This window comes from Abramis brama (assembly GCF_963993115.1).
Source record: "Abramis brama genome assembly, chromosome: 3".
Taxonomy (NCBI): Eukaryota; Metazoa; Chordata; class Actinopteri; order Cypriniformes; family Leuciscidae; genus Abramis; species Abramis brama.
Window position 1 is genome coordinate 56678378 of NC_139965.1, and position 21678 is coordinate 56700055.

Here is a 21678-nt window from a genome sequence, read left to right on the forward strand (position 1 = left end):
TGAAAATTTTCTCGTCTCAAAATAAACTGCGTACGTGATGGGAGTTCAAACTCCTTTAGCAAACAGATATTTCTGCCCCCTGAAGACCCAATAATTGACTCCCGTGTCGGCCATATGTGTGTCCGCAACTTTAACATGTAACTTTGCGAGATTGTAAAAGCGAAAAATAGACATATAAGGCTTTTACCAGCAGTTTGAGGTTGGATGGAGCAGAACGAGGGGGTGGGAAGGCATTATCTGCTCCTTCAAGATCTGGATGCAAAACCTGAAGACAAAGAAGGTATTTACAGTGAGGAAATGTCCTGCTATCTGTGGGAACAAGACAAATGGTGCAAATATAGCTTAAGGAATGTCTCTAGTCACAATCATCTTTCAATTCTGTGTAAAAAAAAAACAAACAAACAAAAAAACACGTATATGTGGAAAATGCAGATTAGCTAATGAGGAAAAATTATGAAATATGTGATTTAAAGGTGAAGTGTAAAGAATTTATGCACCACTAGCAAAAGCAAGTAGTTATAGTAATATATATATATATATATATATAGAGAGAGAGAGAGAGAGAGAGAGAGAGAGAGAGAGAGAGAGAGAGAGAGAGAGAGAGAGAGAGAGAGAGAGATTATATAGTATACTATGATATAATATATGATATTAGGGCCACTATGATATTAGGGTTTTGTGGGTAGATACCATGATGTTGCTATGTGGTTACTAGGGTTCAGGATGGTTTCTAGGTGGAAGTTTATTGGCCCAAGACAAAAAAGGCCTAGTCCCAAGTGTCTATGATCTGGCTCAAGTCCTGACTTATCTTCATATCATTACTGTCAGATGAAAAACATCATGTGTCTCCAAAAAAATACAAAAATAATTCAAGAGCATGGAAAAGATCTTTCTCGTAAAAAATCTTAACAAAATGAATCAAAACAATTTAGTCAACCTTTAGTACAATCTATCATAAAAAATCTGTTACATATTTGAATTGAACTTTTTTTGATTGGGTTTCAATGGCTCATGTTTCCAGTACTCAGTTGGTTGATTACTGATTGTTGTAGAATTAATTTAATATAATCTGAGCTTTCACTTACTATTCTACCTCAAAATCAGTTTTCTGGGCTTAACACATGAACTACAGACTCTAGTGTAAAGTGACAGCCAGACAGCTGAGGAAACCAGAACATACAAGGTTTTGACGCACACTTCTTAAAGTTAGTGGATATACTTGTTATATAGATAATCAGACTAAACATCCCTCCAATGGTCATTCTGATGCACAATTCAAACAGTAGGAATACAGTCTACAGTAAAATGCGACAATAACAAAAGTGTTTTCCATCAGACAGTGACAAAACGTATTTTTTGATGTAGCAAGATGAAAATCAGATTACATTATACTATATACAGTGAGGAAAATAAGTATTTGAACACCCTGCTATTTTGCAAGTTCTCCCACTTGGAAATCATGGAGGGGTCTGAAATTGGCATCGTAGGTGCATGTCCACTGTGAGAGACATAATCTAAAAAAAAAAATCCAGAAATCACAATGTATGATTTTTTAACTATTTATTTGTATGATACAGCTGCAAATAAGTATTTGAACACCTGTCTATCAGCTAGAATTCTGACCCTCAAAGACCTGTTAGTCTGCCTTTAAAATGTCCACCTCCACTCCATTTATTATCCTAAATTAGATGCACCTGTTTGAGGTCGTTAGCTGCATAAAGACACCTGTCCACCCCATACAATCAGTAAGAATCCAACTACTAACATGGCCAAGACCAAAGAGCTGTCCAAAGACACTAGAGACAAAATTGTACACCTCCACAAGGCTGGAAAGGGCTACGAGGAAATTGCCAAGCAGCTTGGTGAAAAAAGGTCCACTGTTGGAGCAATCATTAGAAAATGGAAGAAGCTAAACATGACTGTCAATCTCCCTCGGACTGGGGCTCCATGCAAGATCTCACCTCGTGGGGTCTCAATGATCCTAAGAAAGGTGAGAAATCAGCCCAGAACTACACGGGAGGAGCTGGTCAATGACCTGAAAAGAGCTGGGACCACCGTTTCCAAGGTTACTGTTGGTAATACACTAAGACGTCATGGTTTGAAACCATGCATGGCACGGAAGGTTCCCCTGCTTAAACCAGCACATGTCAAGGCCCGTCTTAAGTTTGCCAATGACCATTTGGATGATCCAGAGGAGTCATGGGAGAAAGTCATGTGGTCAGATGAGACCAAAATAGAACTTTTTGGTCATAATTCCACTAAACGTGTTTGGAGGAAAAAGAATGATGAGTACCATCCCAAGAACACCATCCCTACTGTGAAGCATGGGGGTGGTAGCATCATGCTTTGGGGGTGTTTTTCTGCACATGGGACAGGGCGACTGCACTGTATTAAGGAGAGGATGACCGGGGCCATGTTTTGCGAGATTTTGGGGAACAACCTCCTTCCCTCAGTTAGAGCATTGAAGATGGGTCGAGGCTGGGTCTTCCAACATGACAATGACCCGAAGCACACAGCCAGGATAACCAAGGATTGGCTCTGTAAGAAGCATATCAAGGTTCTGGCGTGGCCTAGCCAGTCTCCAGACCTAAACCCAATAGAGAATCTTTGGAGGGAGCTCAAACTCCGTGTTTCTCAACGACAGCCCAGAAACCTGACTGATCTAGAGAAGATCTGTGTGGAGGAGTGGGCCAAAATCCCTCCTGCAGTGTGTGCAAACCTGGTGAAAAACTACAGGAAACGTTTGACCTCTGTAATTGCAAACAAAGGCTACTGTACCAAATATTAACATTGATTTTCTCAGGTGTTCAAATACTTATTTGCAGCTGTATCATACAAATAAATAGTTAAAAAATCATACATTGTGATTTCTGGATTTTTTTTATTTTTAGATTATGTCTCTCACAGTGGACATGCACCTACGATGACAATTTCAGACCCCTCCATGATTTCTAAGTGGGAGAACTTGCAAAATAGCAGGGTGTTCAAATACTTATTTTCCTCACTGTATATGCTAAAACTTATACTTGATATATCTATCCAACTGGCACATTAAAGAAATTACACAACATCACAATGTGTGTGTGTGTGTATAAAATGTGTTTTTTTTGTGTGTGTGTTTTTTTTTTACCATGGACAGTGCTTTTTGAGTATTGTGCAACAGGGGTTCGGGAAGCTGTGAGAGGTGTATACACTCCGGGATTTTTATAGTTCCTCCATCAAGGTCAGCAATGATCACATCGAGCTGTAAACAGAAACCAAAACCCAATCATTGTTACCAGAATCTGACCAACTGGCAGATTGAAAAATGTATTTCTGTAAGGCCTTGAGCTCACCAGCTCTTGGATCTCGCTCTGGAACATGGAATGCACTCCGATGATGAAGGGCGTAGGAGAACTCAACACCTCCAGCAGTCGAGATGGGAGGACGGGGATGTAGGGGTAGCTGTGGTCCAAATGAAAGTTAGGCAACCACAATCAACATGTCAAGCAGATGTTCAGACATCAGACTGTTCTCATTACATACCAAGCTTAAAAATAGTACATACTCTTGCAAAAGACCCTAAAAATAGAACTGTTTGCAAAATTACACGCTCATCATATGTGAAGAGCACACATTATTTCAAGCTTTTTTTGGTAAGTTTCATTTGATACAGCAGTGTCCTAGTTTTTACGCAACGCACTTAGATTGAACTAGATCGGCTTAAAGTGAAGCTAATGAAATGAGATGCTGTTATCAAGGCAACTTAAGGTCACTTATTCTGGGTATATCAGTAACATTCGATGTTGACCCACCTGTACTTCAGAGGAAACATGAGGGTCTCTAAGGCACGGCAGGCCTCTCCTAGTCTCTGATAGCTGGAAGAATGGAACAAAACCTTGTGCTCCGTCAGAACCGCACAAAAGAGACTAAGAACATTCTGGATTCCTGGAACATAAAAAAAAAAACACACAAATGCACAATTACTAATGGAACATGTGCTGAGCAACATTTCTTCAAATGCATTCAAGAACCGTTCCTGAAAACAGAAAGGGCTGAATATCATCCGCTACCTCATGATATGACATATATCACGACAGGTATATCACAAAATACGACGGTATGCCGGTAAGCAAGCAAGCACGATGAATAAGATAAGTCTTATTTACAATCCAAAAATACTCAGAACAGGAATTGCGAACCAAACATTAAGTTAACGACACCGAACAGACAGAAATCAAGACTTAAATACACAGGGAAGATAATAAATAGAACAAGAACCAGGTGCGTAACTCAATTAGAAAACCATAGTAACAAACAAGGACGAGAACTCAGGAAAACTAAACAGGGAAAACTAAACCAAAACAGAACGTGACTGCAATGATATTATTATATTCACATAATATCAGGGCCTGGTTTCACAGACAGGGCTTTGATTAAGCCAGGATTAGGCCTTAGTTCAATTAGGACATTTAAGTAGCTTTTATAAATGTGCCTTTAAAAAAAAAACATTACTGGTGTGCATCTTGAGACAAAACACTGACACTGGGGAAAGATCTTGATTGTTACTACTACATTATTATTATTTTTTAACAAAAGTGTAAATTTAAGGAAATGATAATTGACACCTATTGAGGACAGAAGAACTTAATAGATAAAAAATAGATTAAAAAAAAATACAAATAAAATAGATGTTCCACCATAACCAAATATGTTAGATAACTAGTCCATTAAAAAGCTTGCAGAGCAATACCAATAATACATAAATTATTATTATATTGCTGCAATCTTCATCTAGTTTCTCAGCCGATTGTACAGTATAATGGATTGTGTTTCTTGGGTACATTTTTTTAAGTTAATCTACAAGTTAAATAATTAAACCAATAAATCTTGTCCACGATTTTATTTACTTATTTGGCAAGTAAAGTAGCCATGAAAAACAAATATAAATGTACAAGCCGCTGGTCGTTATCAATGTGTTGAAATTGTGACTTTCTGGGCTCGTTTCCGTCGTTTTACATAACTCAGTGAATCTGGCGTTTAAACAACACAGAGAACACATGCAAATAAACAACACTATCAGCGGGCGCAATTCATTTGCATATTTGTCTCTATCATGATGATGCAAAAATGCCTCAAGAATGGCAAATATGAAACAGAGACATAAATTATACTGCAAACTCCTCAACGGGAGTCGTCGGAAAGAGTGAGAGATAAAAGTTTACAGTTCCTGTTTTTGTTTGTCATCAACATACCACTGAGACTATAAATCACACGCTCTGCAAAAGCCGACAGGCAGCCATTAACAGACATATCCGCAGCGCTGTCGGGGTCAGCGTTCCCATTATGTCTGTGTCAAACTCTGATATGCACCAATAAACAGGAACAAGATATGAAAATTCACATTGTCTGTCCCTGTTGACCAAATACCTGAATCCAACAGTGCGCAAAGAGAGGATGAAATGTTTAGGAACATGAAGTCAATTGCATGCTTGTCATTCCATTCGACCCGTTTTAGAAACGTAACAAGTAATCGTGAACGCGTGACATGTTGAATCATCGTGCTATGAGTGGTTTCTAGCATGTTGCCTACAGGAATGACTACCTGCTCCTGATTGTTCCTTAGAATCCCAGTGTCGTCTCCTGCCAAATACAACAACACATTTCATAATCTTGTTTGTGAGGCATCCAGTAAAACTTGTCCTGACCTTGTGACATTTACTTATCTTTTGGAATGGCTACACATTTCTGACCCATACATAGACAGGGACACAAAAAGCAGCAAACAATAAACAGTGAGCCTTATGATGGCCAACATGTTGCTTTTCCTCTTTTTCTCATGGTGAGACAGGCCATTCTTCAGGCCTCACTCTGATGTGACCTCTCTGAGACGAAGGAAATGTGGATAAAATCATTTGAGCTGATGTCCTAATGCAGGCTGCGAGAGGAAACGGACGTCTAATTTGACAGACAAGTGTTCCTGTGTTCCTTATTTGATTAAGAGAACCTGAAGCTGAGTTGTTGAAGATGTTAATCGCATGAATCCAGGGTAAGATGAAGATTTGCATGTGAGAACGCAGCTTATTAAAGGTCGCTAATGTTGACATAACCCATTTGAAAATATGCAGTCTAGCCAAGGATGAGCTCTGAGCCAGGGGACTCTGATAAATCTGTTGCTGATTCACAGAGGAGAACAATGGAGAAGAGGTACAGCATAAATTATACAAAGGAGATCAAGATGACATTTTTATTAGCTCACGTAGATCGGTATGTTGTTGGGATATTACAGGCTTAGGTAACCTTAAGATCAGTCCCAGAAGTACCAGACATCTGGGAGGATGATACATTGACATGATGCTCTTATCAGAGACCATGCACCTAGAATGGTATTTGGGGTGATGTCTTCTCCTCTGTTAGGTCACAGGCCATGGCCGTCTTACACCCCCACTTGTGAACTTTCCATTGGAGGACAAAGAGCAGGTACTAATGATCTTGACAGGCATCCAGGGAAGTTGGTTTGTTTCTCTTAGAACATCTTAAAACATCTTGGGAAGCAAGAGATGATGTTAATGTATATGATATGATATGATATGATATGATATGATATGATATGATATGATATGATATGATATGATATGATATTACATGATATTACATTACATTACATTACATTACATTACATTATAATACATTAAACACACTATCATTCAAAAGTTTGAGTTTAGTAAGATTTTTGTAAAGAAATTAATAACTTTATTCAGCAAGGATGAATTAAATTGATCAAACATTTAACTAAAACATTTATAATGTTACAAAAGATTTATATTTCACATAAATGCTGTTCATTTGTTTTTAACAATGATAATAAGAAGTTTCTTGAGCAAAAAATCTGCATATTGGAATGATTTCTGAAGGAGTTAACTCTGAAAATTCAGCTTTGCCACCACAGGCCACCATTTGATAATATGTTAAAATAGAAAACAGTTGTAATAATAATATTATTACAATGTAATAATATTGTAAAATTGTAACAGTATTTCAAAATATTACTGTATTTTAGATCAAATAAATGCAGCCTTTATGAGCATAAGAGACTTAATAATAAATCTTGTATGTATATGTAATCTATAGAACCGTATGTATATGTAATCAATATCTATTTATCTATCTATCCATCTATCTATCTATATCTACATTTTCTTAATATTATTTCTTTTTATGTTTGATGCAATGTGGTTTTGGGGTGAAACATGATCCAGTTCTTGACTAGCTTTGTGAGGATCACCCTTTAAGATGACAGAGAGACGGTCATGTGAAAAGACAAATGTCAAAAGAAAACACTGCTTTAAAGGTTATCAGGTTTATAAAGAGACTGAAGGGATTGTTTAGCAAGAGCATTATTAATCAGAGATCTACATAAATCCAAAAAATATGAGAAACCTCAGTGAACTGTAATGAAAAACTCCACATTAGCCCACTTCTAAGTTGAATAGTTCAAGTCAAATGCTGGCCAAAAAAAATCAAGACCAATCTTAAAAATAGTGCACAGTACAATTACAAAACTATGATATTATATGACACGAAACAAGGAAAAGGGAGAAAAGGGTAAAACTAATTTCTCCATTTCCACAACACAAGGTAAACAAAAACATCAAGGCCTCCGAGTTTATTTGGCAGATTTAGAACGTGCTCTGTTTGTTTAATTTGAAAAATCGAATCTTACATGCAGACATATGGCATTAAGGATGTTGTTAATTAGTCAGTTATAAAGTTGTGCATGCACATCTGTCCAAATGCTGAGTGCTGTGCTCCAGCTGAACGTGGGACAGCACACACACCATTAGTACATTCCTCTGCATTCTTCCATAATAATAATTAAGCGAATATAAAATAATAAATAATTTTTATCTTGATATTGAGAAGTATTTTTTGTTTTTGTGTAACAAAATATGACACATTTGACTAATCACTGAACCCTTTCAAAACCATGTGTGCATTCATAGGTTGTGAAAGAACATTGAGCAGAAAGATTTGTTTTTGAGTACTTCTGCATAGAGAACGAAACGTGCAGCCAGTGAGACTTGATCACACACCAGAGCTACATCAAGTTATTAGCACACAGGAAAATGGACATTTTCTTACAGGGATAAAAACAAATCTGTCAACAGGTTTTTACATATTGCATTCTTCAAATTGAAACGGTTTCCATTACCAACAACATTATCAGCATATCAATTTAAGTGGAAAAAGTTGAATTTAAAAAGGAACATGAATGTCAGAATTTTTGGTGTGTCTTTCTTATGTTTTAATGCACTTAATAGCACACAAGTTTGTGTAATCCTAGTGATCATGTTCTTTAACAAGATTTGAGAAGGAAATCTAAAGAGTATCTTGTTCTTCAATAAAAGCAAAATCATCTGACCATCTGTACAAAGACTTCACAATGTCACAAATGTACTTATTTGATTGTGACGAGGGGGCGTCTCAATCAGCTCCCTAGTTCAGTAGTCAGGGCACTGATCAGGGAGTCGGCCACTTTAAGGGCTATCTCAATTGCAAAATCCTTCCAGTGCACTGAAAACATCTGCACCCTAAAAAGTCCCACAATGCAGTGTGAAAACCAGGGAGCCACCCTAGAAATTACTCTCTTTTACATTTTTAAAAATCCTAAAACTTTAATTTCCATTATTGTAAGTTTATATGTGAAAGTAAGCGTCTGATCAGTCGTACATCAAAGTAAAATATAAAATATAAATCAATTTTATTTGGAAATATTATTTTATAATATAAAAAATCATTTTTATTTTTACAAATTTTATTTTTGTGTCCACTGTTATGACAGAGGGGACATGTACAGTATTCAGCATATATACAATGTCAGGTAGAATTTAAGCGGGGAAAAAAAATTGTTTTCCCCTGTTCTCCTTATGCTCATATGACTCTGCTCTGCAAAAACATGTTTACAGGAAGGGACCGTAAGCGGAACTATAAAGGACAGGAGATGTCTGCATAAATATGGAAAAGATAAAAAAAAAATGTGTCAGAGGCCATGTTTACACCTGGTATTAAGATGCGTTTTGGTCGATCGGATCACAAGTGGACGACGCTAAATACAGGTGTAAACGGGGTCTAAAACATTTTGAGATTGTCCACTTTCGACCACTTCCAGAGGTAGTGGAAAACACATTAGACTGGATTGCTTTCGTAGTGTAAACGCTCGAATGTGTTCAAACAGCCACAAAAGACCGTCTTCTCTCCGTCTACTGATCTAATGCGTAAACATTATGGGAAGGGATTTAAACTTTGTCGGCTGAAGACCCAAGTTTGGCTTGAAGACGTAAAAACGTCACTTCTAACACACGCTACGGCTAGCCTTGGCTGTCAAAGAAACGAAAACTGAAGTTCTCCATATGATTTTCTGATGTGCATTCTTAAGTAAATTACACAAGCTTATTTTGTCCATTAGATCGAAAGATCTCAAGAAAGAGACCCATAGACCGTCCCCTCAAAGAAATCAGGACAGAAGTGATTGAAAGTGGACAAAAGAGTGGGATTAAAACGCCAGGTGTAAACGGGAATGTGTCTCCCTTGTCCACTAGTGGTCCGATCGACTAAAACGCATCTTAATACCAGGTGTAAACAAGGCCAATGAATAGTTAAGATCTTACATGGAAGAAGTATACCATGCAATACAGTATACAGTATTCAATCTACTGGCATAGTCCTATAAAAGTCAAAGGTACCCACCTAACTGTTGGAAGAGGAGCGCTACGCTTTTACAGCTGATTGGCAGGCTGTCATTCAGTGGGGTCTGGATGAGCTGCCGGTCCCCCGCTCCCAATGAAAAGAGCTTCTGAGAACATCAACACAAACATTCTGCTCTGAACAAATGCATGACGTAAAAAACAATCAATGAACACCAAATAACACCTCAAAGTTACACACATAGTAGAATACAGCCTGAAATCATAATAATTAATATTAATTTTTTATTAATAATTCTATTAATTATTATAATACTTTTTCACTTTTATCCACTATGGTGTTAAGGTCATGTTTCGACGACTTAATTTTTAAGAGTTTTTTTAAGAGGTTTAGTACGTTTTTTTTTTATTTCCAGATCTTGGCTCTTGTATTGAAAGAAACAGCGGATGTGCATTAAACAGAGCCAATAAGATGCACATGGACTGTTTCATGAACAGATGCGCGCTCACATGTCTCATGACACATTCCAAGTGGATGGAGTTAAGACTCACACTGAAAGATGAATATATACCTCTCCTGAGGTTTGTTTATAACTTAAGCCCCGTTTGATCACCATGATGTCCCAATCCAGCTGGGAAAATAATGGTTTCTGGAGGAATTTTCAAATGTATTGGTGAATTACATCAAAAACAACATAAGCTGGGGATTTCAACACGAGTGCGTGTAAAACTCTGCAGTCTGCATTTATATATATATATATGTCCCCTGAAACCAATATCTAGATTGTTTAACTATCTATTTGGTGATGATTTATATGAGCGGAGTGTACAATAAAGAGTAGTGGATTTAGAAACTGTGTTTAAAGAGAAAACATGCGGTTTGAGAACAGATTTGTTCACAGCTGCTGCTTTAGGAGAAACAGAAACCAAAAAGAAAAATGAGACGCATAAAATTGAGGGGTCCTGCGTTGCTCAAACCAGAACATGAGAGCTACATTTATTAATATTTTAGCTCTAAACAAAACAACAAGGCTTCTCTCACTGACCCCTAAAGCCCTTTCCACCTCTCAGGAGTCCCCAGTGAAAACAATATGGAATGTGAGACACCCATAAGATGCCGTCCTCAAGGTATACAGGTACACAAATGAACCCTGGCTAACCCTCTGTGTGCTCGAATATCCACGGGGTCAGGGTCGAGACTGATGAGGAATTCTTTGGTTAAAGTAATGTCTGACCTGGGAACCTCCTGCCACTGGAACCAAGCATGTGAAGAGGTTTGCCACCAGTCCTTCCAGAGGGAAGCTCAGACTGTCAATGTACACGGTGTAGATCAATCCCAAGCAGCCCTAAGAGGAAAAAAAGCAATACATACAGCTTGTCCTGACAAACAAATGTAAAAGTACTTGCAAACAAAATCTGAGTGATTATGAGTGGAGCAAAAGTCGCTGTCACAATATTGGTGTTGACCAAATAACTTTTTTCCATCGCCAAACTTGGGATGGATGGATGGATGGATGGATGGATGGATGGATGGATGGATGGATGGATGGATGGATGGATGGATGGATGGATGGATGGATGGATGGATGGATGGATGGATGGATGGATGGATGGATGGATGGATGGATGGATGGATGGATGGATATATTCAGGTAAAAATAGTCTATGATATTCTGGTCCATCCTACAATGAAAGTCTAGAGACTTTTTTTTATTAATTGTATTCCTAATTTAAAATCACAAGTCTGATCATTTATCAATGAGACACCATATGGATTTGATTCAAATCCATAACCTAAAGAATGAGCGATAGTAATGATGCTGTCCTTGGCAAACATAAATAACAGTGATATTTACTTTTTAATCGTTCTTTGGAAAATAAATCTGGAGAATTATCTGTATTAATAATAGGAAATACCAGCAGGGCATAACAGTGCCCTCTACAATGGGCACATTGAGAAACAAAGGGATATGGTGTGTGACTATAAACATTTGGTCCGTTACCAAGTAATACAGATCAACTAACTTATTCCCAGGCATAGCTCATTCCAAATACATGAATGAAGGCCAAAAGTACAAAATCTTGAGGCAGGCAGTCAGCAAAAAAATTGGATGAAGTGGATTTCCTGCTTTTAAGCTCTTGTGATATTCCTCTCTGTCTCTGTAATCCCTGTTTTTATTCCATCAGCAGACATGAGTCTTTGACTTTAATGATTTAAGGACTGACAATCAATACCGTTCTCAAACCAGTGATGGGTTTAATTATCCTAAATCCAACTAAAGCTCCAACATGAAAATTCCTTATTATGAACAAGCGATTCTAATCGAAAACCTGAGTAAAAATGGAAATTGCCTAATTACCAAAGTTCCTGGTCACTTAGGAACTGTATGACATTCATTGCATGATCTGCTAAAGAACAGCTCACTCACTAATTGGCGGATTTATTGTACATCTTCAGAATATAAAAAATTTGAAGTTTACATAAGAAACCAAAGTTGTTGTTGTTTTTTAATACACGTTCCTAGCATGAAGTCACAACTAAATCATTTTCTAGAGAGGTGGTGTTTCACAAAGACACTGGATAAAACAGGATAGTTCAAATGATCAGCACTGTTTGCTACAAAGAGATAAGGGAACAACACTGAAATAATTCCTTTATCACATGGGAAACAAAACAAATACAGGACCACTTTTTATGAAATGGTGAAATATTTAAAAAATGGACGGACGGACAGAAGGATGGATAGATAGATGGATGGACAGAGGGACGAACGGACACATGGATAGACAAACAGACTTTACATTACCCTAAATATTTCTGGGTAATCCAGCCTGGTGACAAGAATCAAACTTTTGGGTGAAAAAATTTGAGCTGGCTGGATCAAACCATTCTCCTCTTCCTCTTCCTCATCACCATCTGCTTCCAGCGTCTTTGAGCCCTGAAATGGAAAAGGAAAAATGTTTTTTTCTAAAAAAAAAGTTTGGGCTAAATAGAATTCCATGTGGCTGATGTACTCCTTGAGCTGGTGGACAAGTATAGAGCAAACACATGAGATAAGACCTGGACATGATTACCGAAGAATCAACATCTGGGTCAGATTCACTCATAATGTCTTTAAATTTAAACAGACTCTAATCAGACTTCTGAAATGAGGTGTTCAGTATTTTTTTTTTTTCCAATGGAAATATTTTCATTTGATTTTACACACTTTTTTGTGTTAAAGGCATAAGGAGCACAATTTTCTTTGCATTATCAAAAAGCAATCGATATTATAACACTACAATATATTATATTCATTTACATTTTAACTGATTAAAACACTATAAAACCAAGTAACATGAGAAGTTGCTAAAAACGATTCATTCAAGGCCCATCCTTTCAAGTTTGTACTTTCGTGACCAAAAGTAGTGTTGTCCGAGCTGGTGAGTTATTTAATGACAGAGTGGAAAAAGAACAACAAAGAGCAAAGACTGAAGACTGAAAATCCAAAGTCCTCAGAGGAGATGGACAGTGTGTCTGATGGGGGATTGCAGGGCTTTGTTTCTTAATTCTTTGTTATTCACCACTGATAAATATCTAGGTTGAGGAGTTGAGAGAGCATTGGAAAATAATGCATAAAGATCAAATGATTGCATGTTTTCAGAAATCACTGATAAAGCTGAGCTTATAGATAAGCTTAGTCTGTATAAAGTGACTGTCGGTCAGTATACAGGCTCAGTCCGGTTTCCTAAAAGAAACTAAAAACAGCACTGCACTTCAATACATCAAATATGATAAAGATCATGAGGTCAGCCGAGCAGCGCTGCCTTTTTTCAACGAGCAAGAGAACGATAAGAGAAGCAAACCAAAGCGTGACAGCGTGTTGTTGACAGAGTTAGTGTCGCAAAGGATGGAGAAAAGTTAAGATAGGCTTGCATGATGAATAAAGGAGTGACCCATGCTGGGTGTTATGAAACCACAAAGGGAACCTGGAGGTGCTGGTCTATTTATAGATTTTACTTTTGGAAATTGGGTTTGTTTTGTGCAAGGGTCTTTTCCCAAGGGCTGAAATGCTATTGAAATTAATCTAGGCTCACATTACAAGTCCTGCTTTAGTGTACGAGCTGAATTGTCTCCATGTGAGTATTTGGAAAAATTCAATTTCCTAAATAATCACATCCAAAGATGCAATCAGTGAAAAAACAAATCATAGTAATTACACCATGTACAACCCAAACATAGTTTATGGGACAACGGGAGGATTAAATCAACGACAAACTATCAATTTAGGCAAAAATGTAGTAGGTCAGAAACTACATACCAAAAATAAATGTATTTTTTTGTATTTATGTTGGTTTCCTTTGGTCTAAAGAAAAACTCACATTTATGCTGAGAATTGCCGGTTCATAACCAGGGATTTTTATGCTGGAGCTGTATTTAGGATAATTAAAACCAAAACCATCATCAGCTCTTAAATCATTAAAGTCAAAGACTTTATCTTTTTTTTTTTTGTGATCAAATTTTTATTTATTTTTTCTTTTAGAAAGAACAATACATACAGGTATATACAAGCCACAAAAATAGAGTATAAATATATATATATATATTCACATACATACCTATACATAAGCATATATAATGAAGCATATGATTATCAAAGACTTTATCATTAAAGTCAAAACAACTTTTAATATAATAACAATATCGTGGTGCAACCATGAAGTGAAAAGTATTAATAGTTTTTAGTTTTTGGGGAGTCACACCACATGACATTTTGTCATAAAAAGGTCAAATTACCAGATATATTAGGGTTGTCAATAGATTAAATTTTTTAATTGTGATTAATCGCACACTTATCGTAAAATTAAGCATACACCATTGATCTTGTTTAACACCATTTAACACGTTCATTTTGTCATCATTTGCAATATCCAGCAAAGTAAACCAGGTGATACTCACAAAACTGTATTTTATGCAAGATTTCTAAGGTAAATTTAGGTGTCTTTACAAAAAGGGACACTTGGAGACTCCAAAAGCACACCAAATCACCAAGTGATGCCTATATACCTATTAAAGTACACAAATCCATTCAGAATTACTACGCACAGCAACATACACATTATCACAAAACATTATCCTGAATGTGTGTGGAAACAATGCGAATGTACTCAAATGACCAATTTTTTGTGGTGAAGGTTTGTGTGCGCATCAATATAACAGACTCACGTGTGCTTATGATACAGCTCCTGTACATCCATACCTTGATTGCAATCTTCATCTATCAAAACTTAACCAGAAAGATGCTGCTTTGCTTTATCCAGCAGAGAAAAGTAGTTTGCGTATCATCTGGCCATACAGCGGTGGGATGTTTTATCGTTTCATTCAGTCTGTATTTAAAACACGGGCTCGCGCTCTTCAGAAAGAATCACAGAATATGACAGAGCTCATGTTTTAAGGTAAAACCCACACTGGAATGAATAATTTGCTGAAAACGCAATGTGAGTCTGTATTCTCTCTGTCATCTCTGATGTAATCAGCCTGGGCTGCGTTTCCCAAAAGCAAGTTTTTCCCAAAAGTTGATTGTAAAGAACACAGGTGGCAATGGTCTCCATGATCAACTTGGTCTCACAATGCTTTTGGGAAACGCAGCCCTGGTTTACTTTACATTAGCGCTGTTTTGGAATTATTGTTTGAATGAATTTGCATACTGTATCATTTGTCTGAACACTTTCACAAAGTTTAGCTGCTTTAAATGATCTGATCGCAAACAGAGAAGCGAAAACGGGTTAAAGGGTTAGAAGAATAGAAATGTCTGCCAATCAGGTTACAGGTGCTTGCGCCATTGTGGATGATCCGTGAGATAAACTCTAACTTCTAAGATCATCAAACTATGGGAAGTAAATTACGTTAATGACGCAATTTCACATGCTTCGGTAATGTATTTGTGTTATTTGCATTAAATTACTTTAGCGCATTAAGGTTTTTAAATTGATCACATGTGTTTTATATACATATATATAATAGCATATATATAATAGCATTAATAATGACAAAAAGCAGACATCGTTATCATTCACCGATAAGGAGGAGAGGTTTTGCCTGCATCACCTCCCACTGCTCACAATCTGCTTCTAATTGTCCGGTTTGAGTCAGCGTCAGGCCTGCGAGCTCATAACGATACCTACCTCTCAAACCCTGCTGTCTAACCCCCCGCACTGGAGTCCATTTGATTTGCTCAGACAGTGAAAACATGCCACAAGATCCACCACATCTTATCAGTGGGAGCACAGAATTAAAATACCCTCACAGATGGGAAACACATTTCAAAAGCTTATTGGGAGGATTTGGTTCAATTATGAAGAAAAATACATTCCAATGCTGCCTCTTCCAATCTGATAAAAGAAAAATATCTTTCAGCGTGTCATGATTTTTACATTAAGTGGGCTTAATGTTGTAGCTTCAGGAAAGTACGCAACACCTGAAATGCTTGGTCCTGCAGACGTGTTAAAAACATTGAACGCATTAAAAGAAGCCCATAAAAGGTCAGAAATGGAATGGAGAGAATTGTGTACTTTTAACGACTTTACTCCAAGACTACCACATACAGTTCAGGGTGATTATACCCTGAACCCGAGAAAACAAACCTAATGGATGCATAAAATGTGTTTGGACGGATTTCTGAAATCATTAATTTTCATATACGCTTGTGCTTTTCTTCCTTGCGATGTACCAAGTCCTGATATAGCATAAACTGTAGTGCCCTCAACATCTTCGCTAAGCTCCACGCTTCTAGGTTACTATTGCTAACTCAACAAGCTTTGCAAGCATCCTATAGGAACGAACTAAAGATTCCTGTGAACATTTCAGTAAAATGGCTCATAAATGGTAAAACTTGATTGAATATTATTCTTATGTTGGCTGGATGTGATGGTTTACACCTGGTCACTTTATGTGTTTTCTCTGATCGATTAGCTATCCGGTCGTGAAAAGACCAGGCCAAAATGCTATCGAGAATGCAAATTCCAAATAAAACTGGACAAGTATAAATGCATCTGGTTGTTAAAACCACAAATGTAAATTTTACTCCACCCAAAATAAAAAAAAATAAGTGTGTGAAAGCATGTTATAGGCTATATGACATGTTATAGCCAGATATAACAGCACTCCTGCGCTACAGATGAGTAGCTGAGTATCTCTTCAGCAAGCCGATGTGCAAAGCTGATCGCAAATGAAACTGAAAGTAAGTTGCAGATGCTCAACACACAATCATCTTCATTAAAAGTAGTTACTTAACAGTGTGATAAAAATGCTGAGACTGCAAATCAGAATAAAGAAAAAGGTCACTCGCAGTTGACCGGTGCGGACACATTTATTATTGTTTGGTGAATTTCTGTGGGCAAAATCCAGTCATTTTAATAGGAAACCATGCGATTAGGAATTTCACTGCATTGACCAACAAAAAGCTGAATGGTTTGCATTTAGAGGCATGGATGAATAGTATGTGAATTGGGTCGCAGATATACACTCCATGGGTTAAGAGACAGACCATATAGCATCTATTCACGTGACGTAAGGAAAACAGTCCCAGGAGACCTACAGCATAATGAGATAATGGGCTATCGTGGTCACTATGTGAAAGAAGCCACCCTGCATTACGAACTTCTGGATAAGTCTATCAAAGAAAAACAGTGAGGAGGAGACAAAAGCAGACAGATTGAAAAGACCTTTCTGAAGACATTAAGGCAGTGAGGTTGCGATTAAGAATGATTCTTCAGTCTTAATGTGCCTGATGACACTGTGAAGTACTCTTCATGGGTGGTCTTCTCTCTTAATCTCCCACAAGGCTCAGTAGTTCAGGATGTAATATAAATAAAGAAGATTTACAGTCTCACCGAGAAAGAGAAAGACAGAAAGCGATAGAGAGACAGGGGACAGAGAGGAAGACAGCGCCAGCCAACAGCTGGGGGTCATCAAAGCTCAAAGACATGACGTGCTGAAGTTCCTGCCAAACTGTTTTGTAACCTTCTGGAACCACCAGCCTCTAAATACAAAGAATTCCTGCTTTAATTGACCGTTTAATTACACATTCTTTATCCTGTCATGAGTTTGTTTATTTGTACTCAAGTAAATCAACAGGAAGTTAACAGTAAGTCAGCATGCTGGCATTCATGTAGATGCTTGTGGCAAACAGGCTGATTCATTGTGAATCTGCAAAGGAAACCATTAAACTTCTAAGCATTTAAACAGTAAGCAGTCTGCTTAACAAATTTATGTGATTCACAGCATCGAAATGCTAAGTTTTGGTCATGATGACCTCCACATCCTGAGTGTTGAATAAGGTTAATTACACAAAATGCCACATTGCCGGTACTAGGATGGTGCTCTCAATAGACGTGGAATGTCGGAATGTGATCAACTGGTTTTCCTCACAATTACGCCATCATTTCCACAGGTAAAAAATAAATAAAAAATGAATACATTCTCTAGAGTTCTTTGGTGACACTTTAAAGTGGCTGATAATTAAACTCTCAAAAAAGGCAAATGTCAATCAGTGGTGTCTACAAGAGTGATGTTTTCTGAGGAACAAGAGTCTGTTGCGACATTCTAAATGATTTAAAGCCAATTACCTTGAGCATCCACTACTCTTTTGAAGACATCACTACATTTTTCTCCTAGAAAACAACAGCAGTGTTGCATTTGCCCACAGTGAAATAAACTTGAACTGAGGAGCTTGACTAATGCACATCATGGCTTTGCTCGGAATCTAATCATCATCTTATGAAAAACCTTTTAGGAAAACACAGTAATAACGAATGTGGTAAAATTTACTGACATGACGCACAAAAAAGTGCAAAGCATTATGGAGAAATATAGCTGGAGGTAGCAATTGCGGTAACAAGTAGGTTCTGTACCAAAAGTATGATGCAAATAGTTGACATCATATTGAGGTTGGACAATAGACAACCAGGACATTAGACAAAACCTTTTCCTCTATCACCACCTTCTACCTGTTGGAAACATAACATGTTGAGAGACAACATAAAATTATAATGGCAAAAAAAACAACAAAAAAAACTGGTGATTCTTCAGGCAAATTGTAAAAGAATAACAATAACAGGCAAGAATAGCACAAACATCTAACTCAAAAATCTGACTCAAATTTGGTGCAAGCATTGCAACATGAGTGGCAAGAAAAATGGATCATCAAACTATTCACACAATTTTACAACTTTTCTCCAAATGTATCTAGGTGCTGCCATAGACTCCCAGCCAGAGAAAGTAGAAAAATAAGAAGAAGAACTCCAAGGTAAACAATACGCACCTTCAGCGCCTGGCCCCTAATAAAACCCAAAAGCACTTTTGGCTAACAGCAGGGTTGAACAGCTGTCCTCATTGAAATCTATGTTTGCTATCAGAAAGATGATATGATGAATTACTTATACTGTTCTAGAATTCTGTAAGACCTGGTAAGCAGGATGCAATGTAATCAATGAAGGTTATACTTCATGCTCTATGATTTCTGAAGTAAACCAATGGCAAACACTTCAAATACAGCCACAATCAAAAGGGTCCAAGCAGGTGGAAAATGTCCCCAACTGGCAAATTTGGCAGAACAGAGGCTGTGGATACAATTGTTGCTGAGATGTGTTGAAACATGTTGTATAGTAGATCTACAGCGAGGCCTGTAAGAAATAGAAATAGCCTATGTCTGATAAAATGTAATTGCTGCCGGCAATCATTTGTTGTTCATCTGTCCAACTGATATTTTAGCATGTTAGCACTTGTAGCGAAGAAAAGGCATGTCAAATTTTAACTTCCTTACCCAAACAGTTTTTACGAGATTCTCCTTGTTACAGACTCCCTCTAGGTGTGAAACTTGGCATGTGTCCTTCAAGCAACCTGGTTTCCATGTGTAATTTATTTGGACATTCAGAAAAAGTAGGTCCATTAGTCAACATGTTTCTGCCAAACAACTGATGAACCTGGATAACATTATTTACAGAAAATGGTATGCTTAAGACTATACTCTGCTATACGCCTGGGGGCAGTCGTTTCCTAAATGGTTAGTCAGATTGGTAACCAGAAGGTTGCGGGTTCGATTCTACTGGCAGGAAATGACTAAGGTGCCCTTGAGCAAGGCCAACCACCAATTGCTCCCCGGGCGCCACACTGAATGGCTTCCCACAGCTCCGGGTGAGTGTGTCCACGTTTTGCAGAGTGTTCACTACTAACTACTCCTAATGTCTGTGCACTAACTCGGAAGGGTTACATGCAGAGGACAAATTCCGAGTATGGTTTACCATACTTGGCCTTCACATCATGTCAAAATGTCCTTTAAAAAGGACCCCAGAGGTGGAAAAATCAGAGATAGGCTTCAGTGCTCTTCTTTACCAGAGCGCCTAATCTTCAATAGCTCGAGGCTGACTTCCACGCTGCATCGGATTGCCACATTAGATAGGAAAGCCCTGGCAATTAAAGATTAATCCCAGATTTTTGCCCTGATTTACAGTCTGGACAAGTCGACACTAGTTGTCCAAAGTCAGAGCTAGTCTGCAGATTTGAGTTGAGAGATTTCATAGAAAATCGCGTAGTGTATCAATTCACACTGCACTGACAGATGCCGACCAATGCAGACAGTCACCAGATTACAGACATTCTCAGACATTACATGATGTGACAAATGCTGACCAAACACGTTCAATTAGCAAGAACAAGTGCCGTCCAACGCCAGACGGCAGCAGGGGTGGCACACTGATCCAACAAAGGGTTTACTGACTTTGGTCGGCATCTATCGGTGCAGTCATTAGCGTTATAATGGGCACAGACTTTTTGTAGCTTCATACTATGATTTCATCCAGTCATAGAACATCCAGTCATAGAATATCTAACACTTTTATGATATGTTTAAGGATTTACTTTTAGATATGTCTCTGTGTGAATTTGTTGTGTCCGGAACCTTAGTCGTTAAGTATATGAAGCCCACTTTTTCTCTGTAACCAATTATAAAGTCGGCAAGTGTATGCCTAGTGTTTTAAAATCTGTTCATATTTGAAAAATTGTGTAGTGTATTCCAGCCTTAAATTGTGCTAGTACCTGCTTGACCCTTATTACCAATCCTGCCCCAGTACAGTAGACTACTCCAGTCAAGGATACAAATTTATAGGGGATGCGCGGTTCCTTGCACTCCAGGACTTTCACTCTATGCTGAAACTTCTCAGCACAGGAAGAGAAAAAATTAACGCTCAACATTTTTTCTCTCACAATGTGGGACAACTGGTAATCTTCTACAGGAGCTAGTTTAGTCTAGTTTCATGAGGGGCTGAGGTTGGAACCCTGATGGGCACTGGGCAAAAGTCAGGAATTACAGCTGCATTCTTTACATAGCTGTCCTCCAACCGCAGCCCCTTGGGGTTCTATTACATCGCTTCTTCTTTCCTTCTCCTCTCTGGACAGTGAACTTTAAGATGCAGCAGCAAAATATTGTCCATCCTGGTCGCAGCTGCCATCACTGAAAGGTTCTCCGACTGGTTGTCTTTATCCTTAGAAATACTGACTTTCTCACCTCAATCAACTTTAAAATATTTTGAAAGTACTCTGGTCTTTTTTTTAGGCCATAAAGACCAATTGAAGAACTAAGCAAAGAGTAAAGAGTATCTCAGATTATCTTCATTAGATGTATAAATGCATATATAAATGGATTCTTTGTTAGCTGCTAGAGTTCTTACCAGGTCAAGAAAATATGATGATATAACCCCAATTTTAGCATCTCTACACTGGCTACCTGTTAAGTTCTGTATCAATTACAAGTATTGCTAATGACTTGCAGGGCCCTAAATGGTTTAGCTCCTGTGTATTTAACTGATCTTCTATCGCCCTACATTCCACCACTAATTGAAGTCCACTAAAGGAGGGAGAGCCTTTTCGCAATTGGCTCCTAAACTCTGGAATAGCCTTCCTGATAATGTTCAGGGCTTAGACTCACTCTCCCTTTAAATCTAGATTAGAGACACATCT

At 37.8% G+C, this 21678-nt stretch overlaps 1 protein-coding gene across 2 annotated transcripts in view; it reads right to left on the minus strand.

The window, feature by feature from the left end:
• Positions 1-21678, minus strand: part of sbf2 (SET binding factor 2) — a 132160-nt gene that overhangs the window by 74644 nt on the left and 35838 nt on the right. For both annotated transcript variants that reach the window (XM_084107828.1, XM_084107827.1), the window contains exons 4-10: positions 12491-12622; positions 10919-11029; positions 9727-9832; positions 3795-3927; positions 3336-3444; positions 3131-3244; positions 188-265 (exon numbers count right to left, since the gene is read on the minus strand). In XM_084107828.1, coding sequence (XP_083963954.1) covers positions 188-265; positions 3131-3244; positions 3336-3444; positions 3795-3927; positions 9727-9832; positions 10919-11029; positions 12491-12622 — 783 coding nt within the window. The remainder of the gene's footprint in view (positions 1-187; positions 266-3130; positions 3245-3335; positions 3445-3794; positions 3928-9726; positions 9833-10918; positions 11030-12490; positions 12623-21678) is intronic.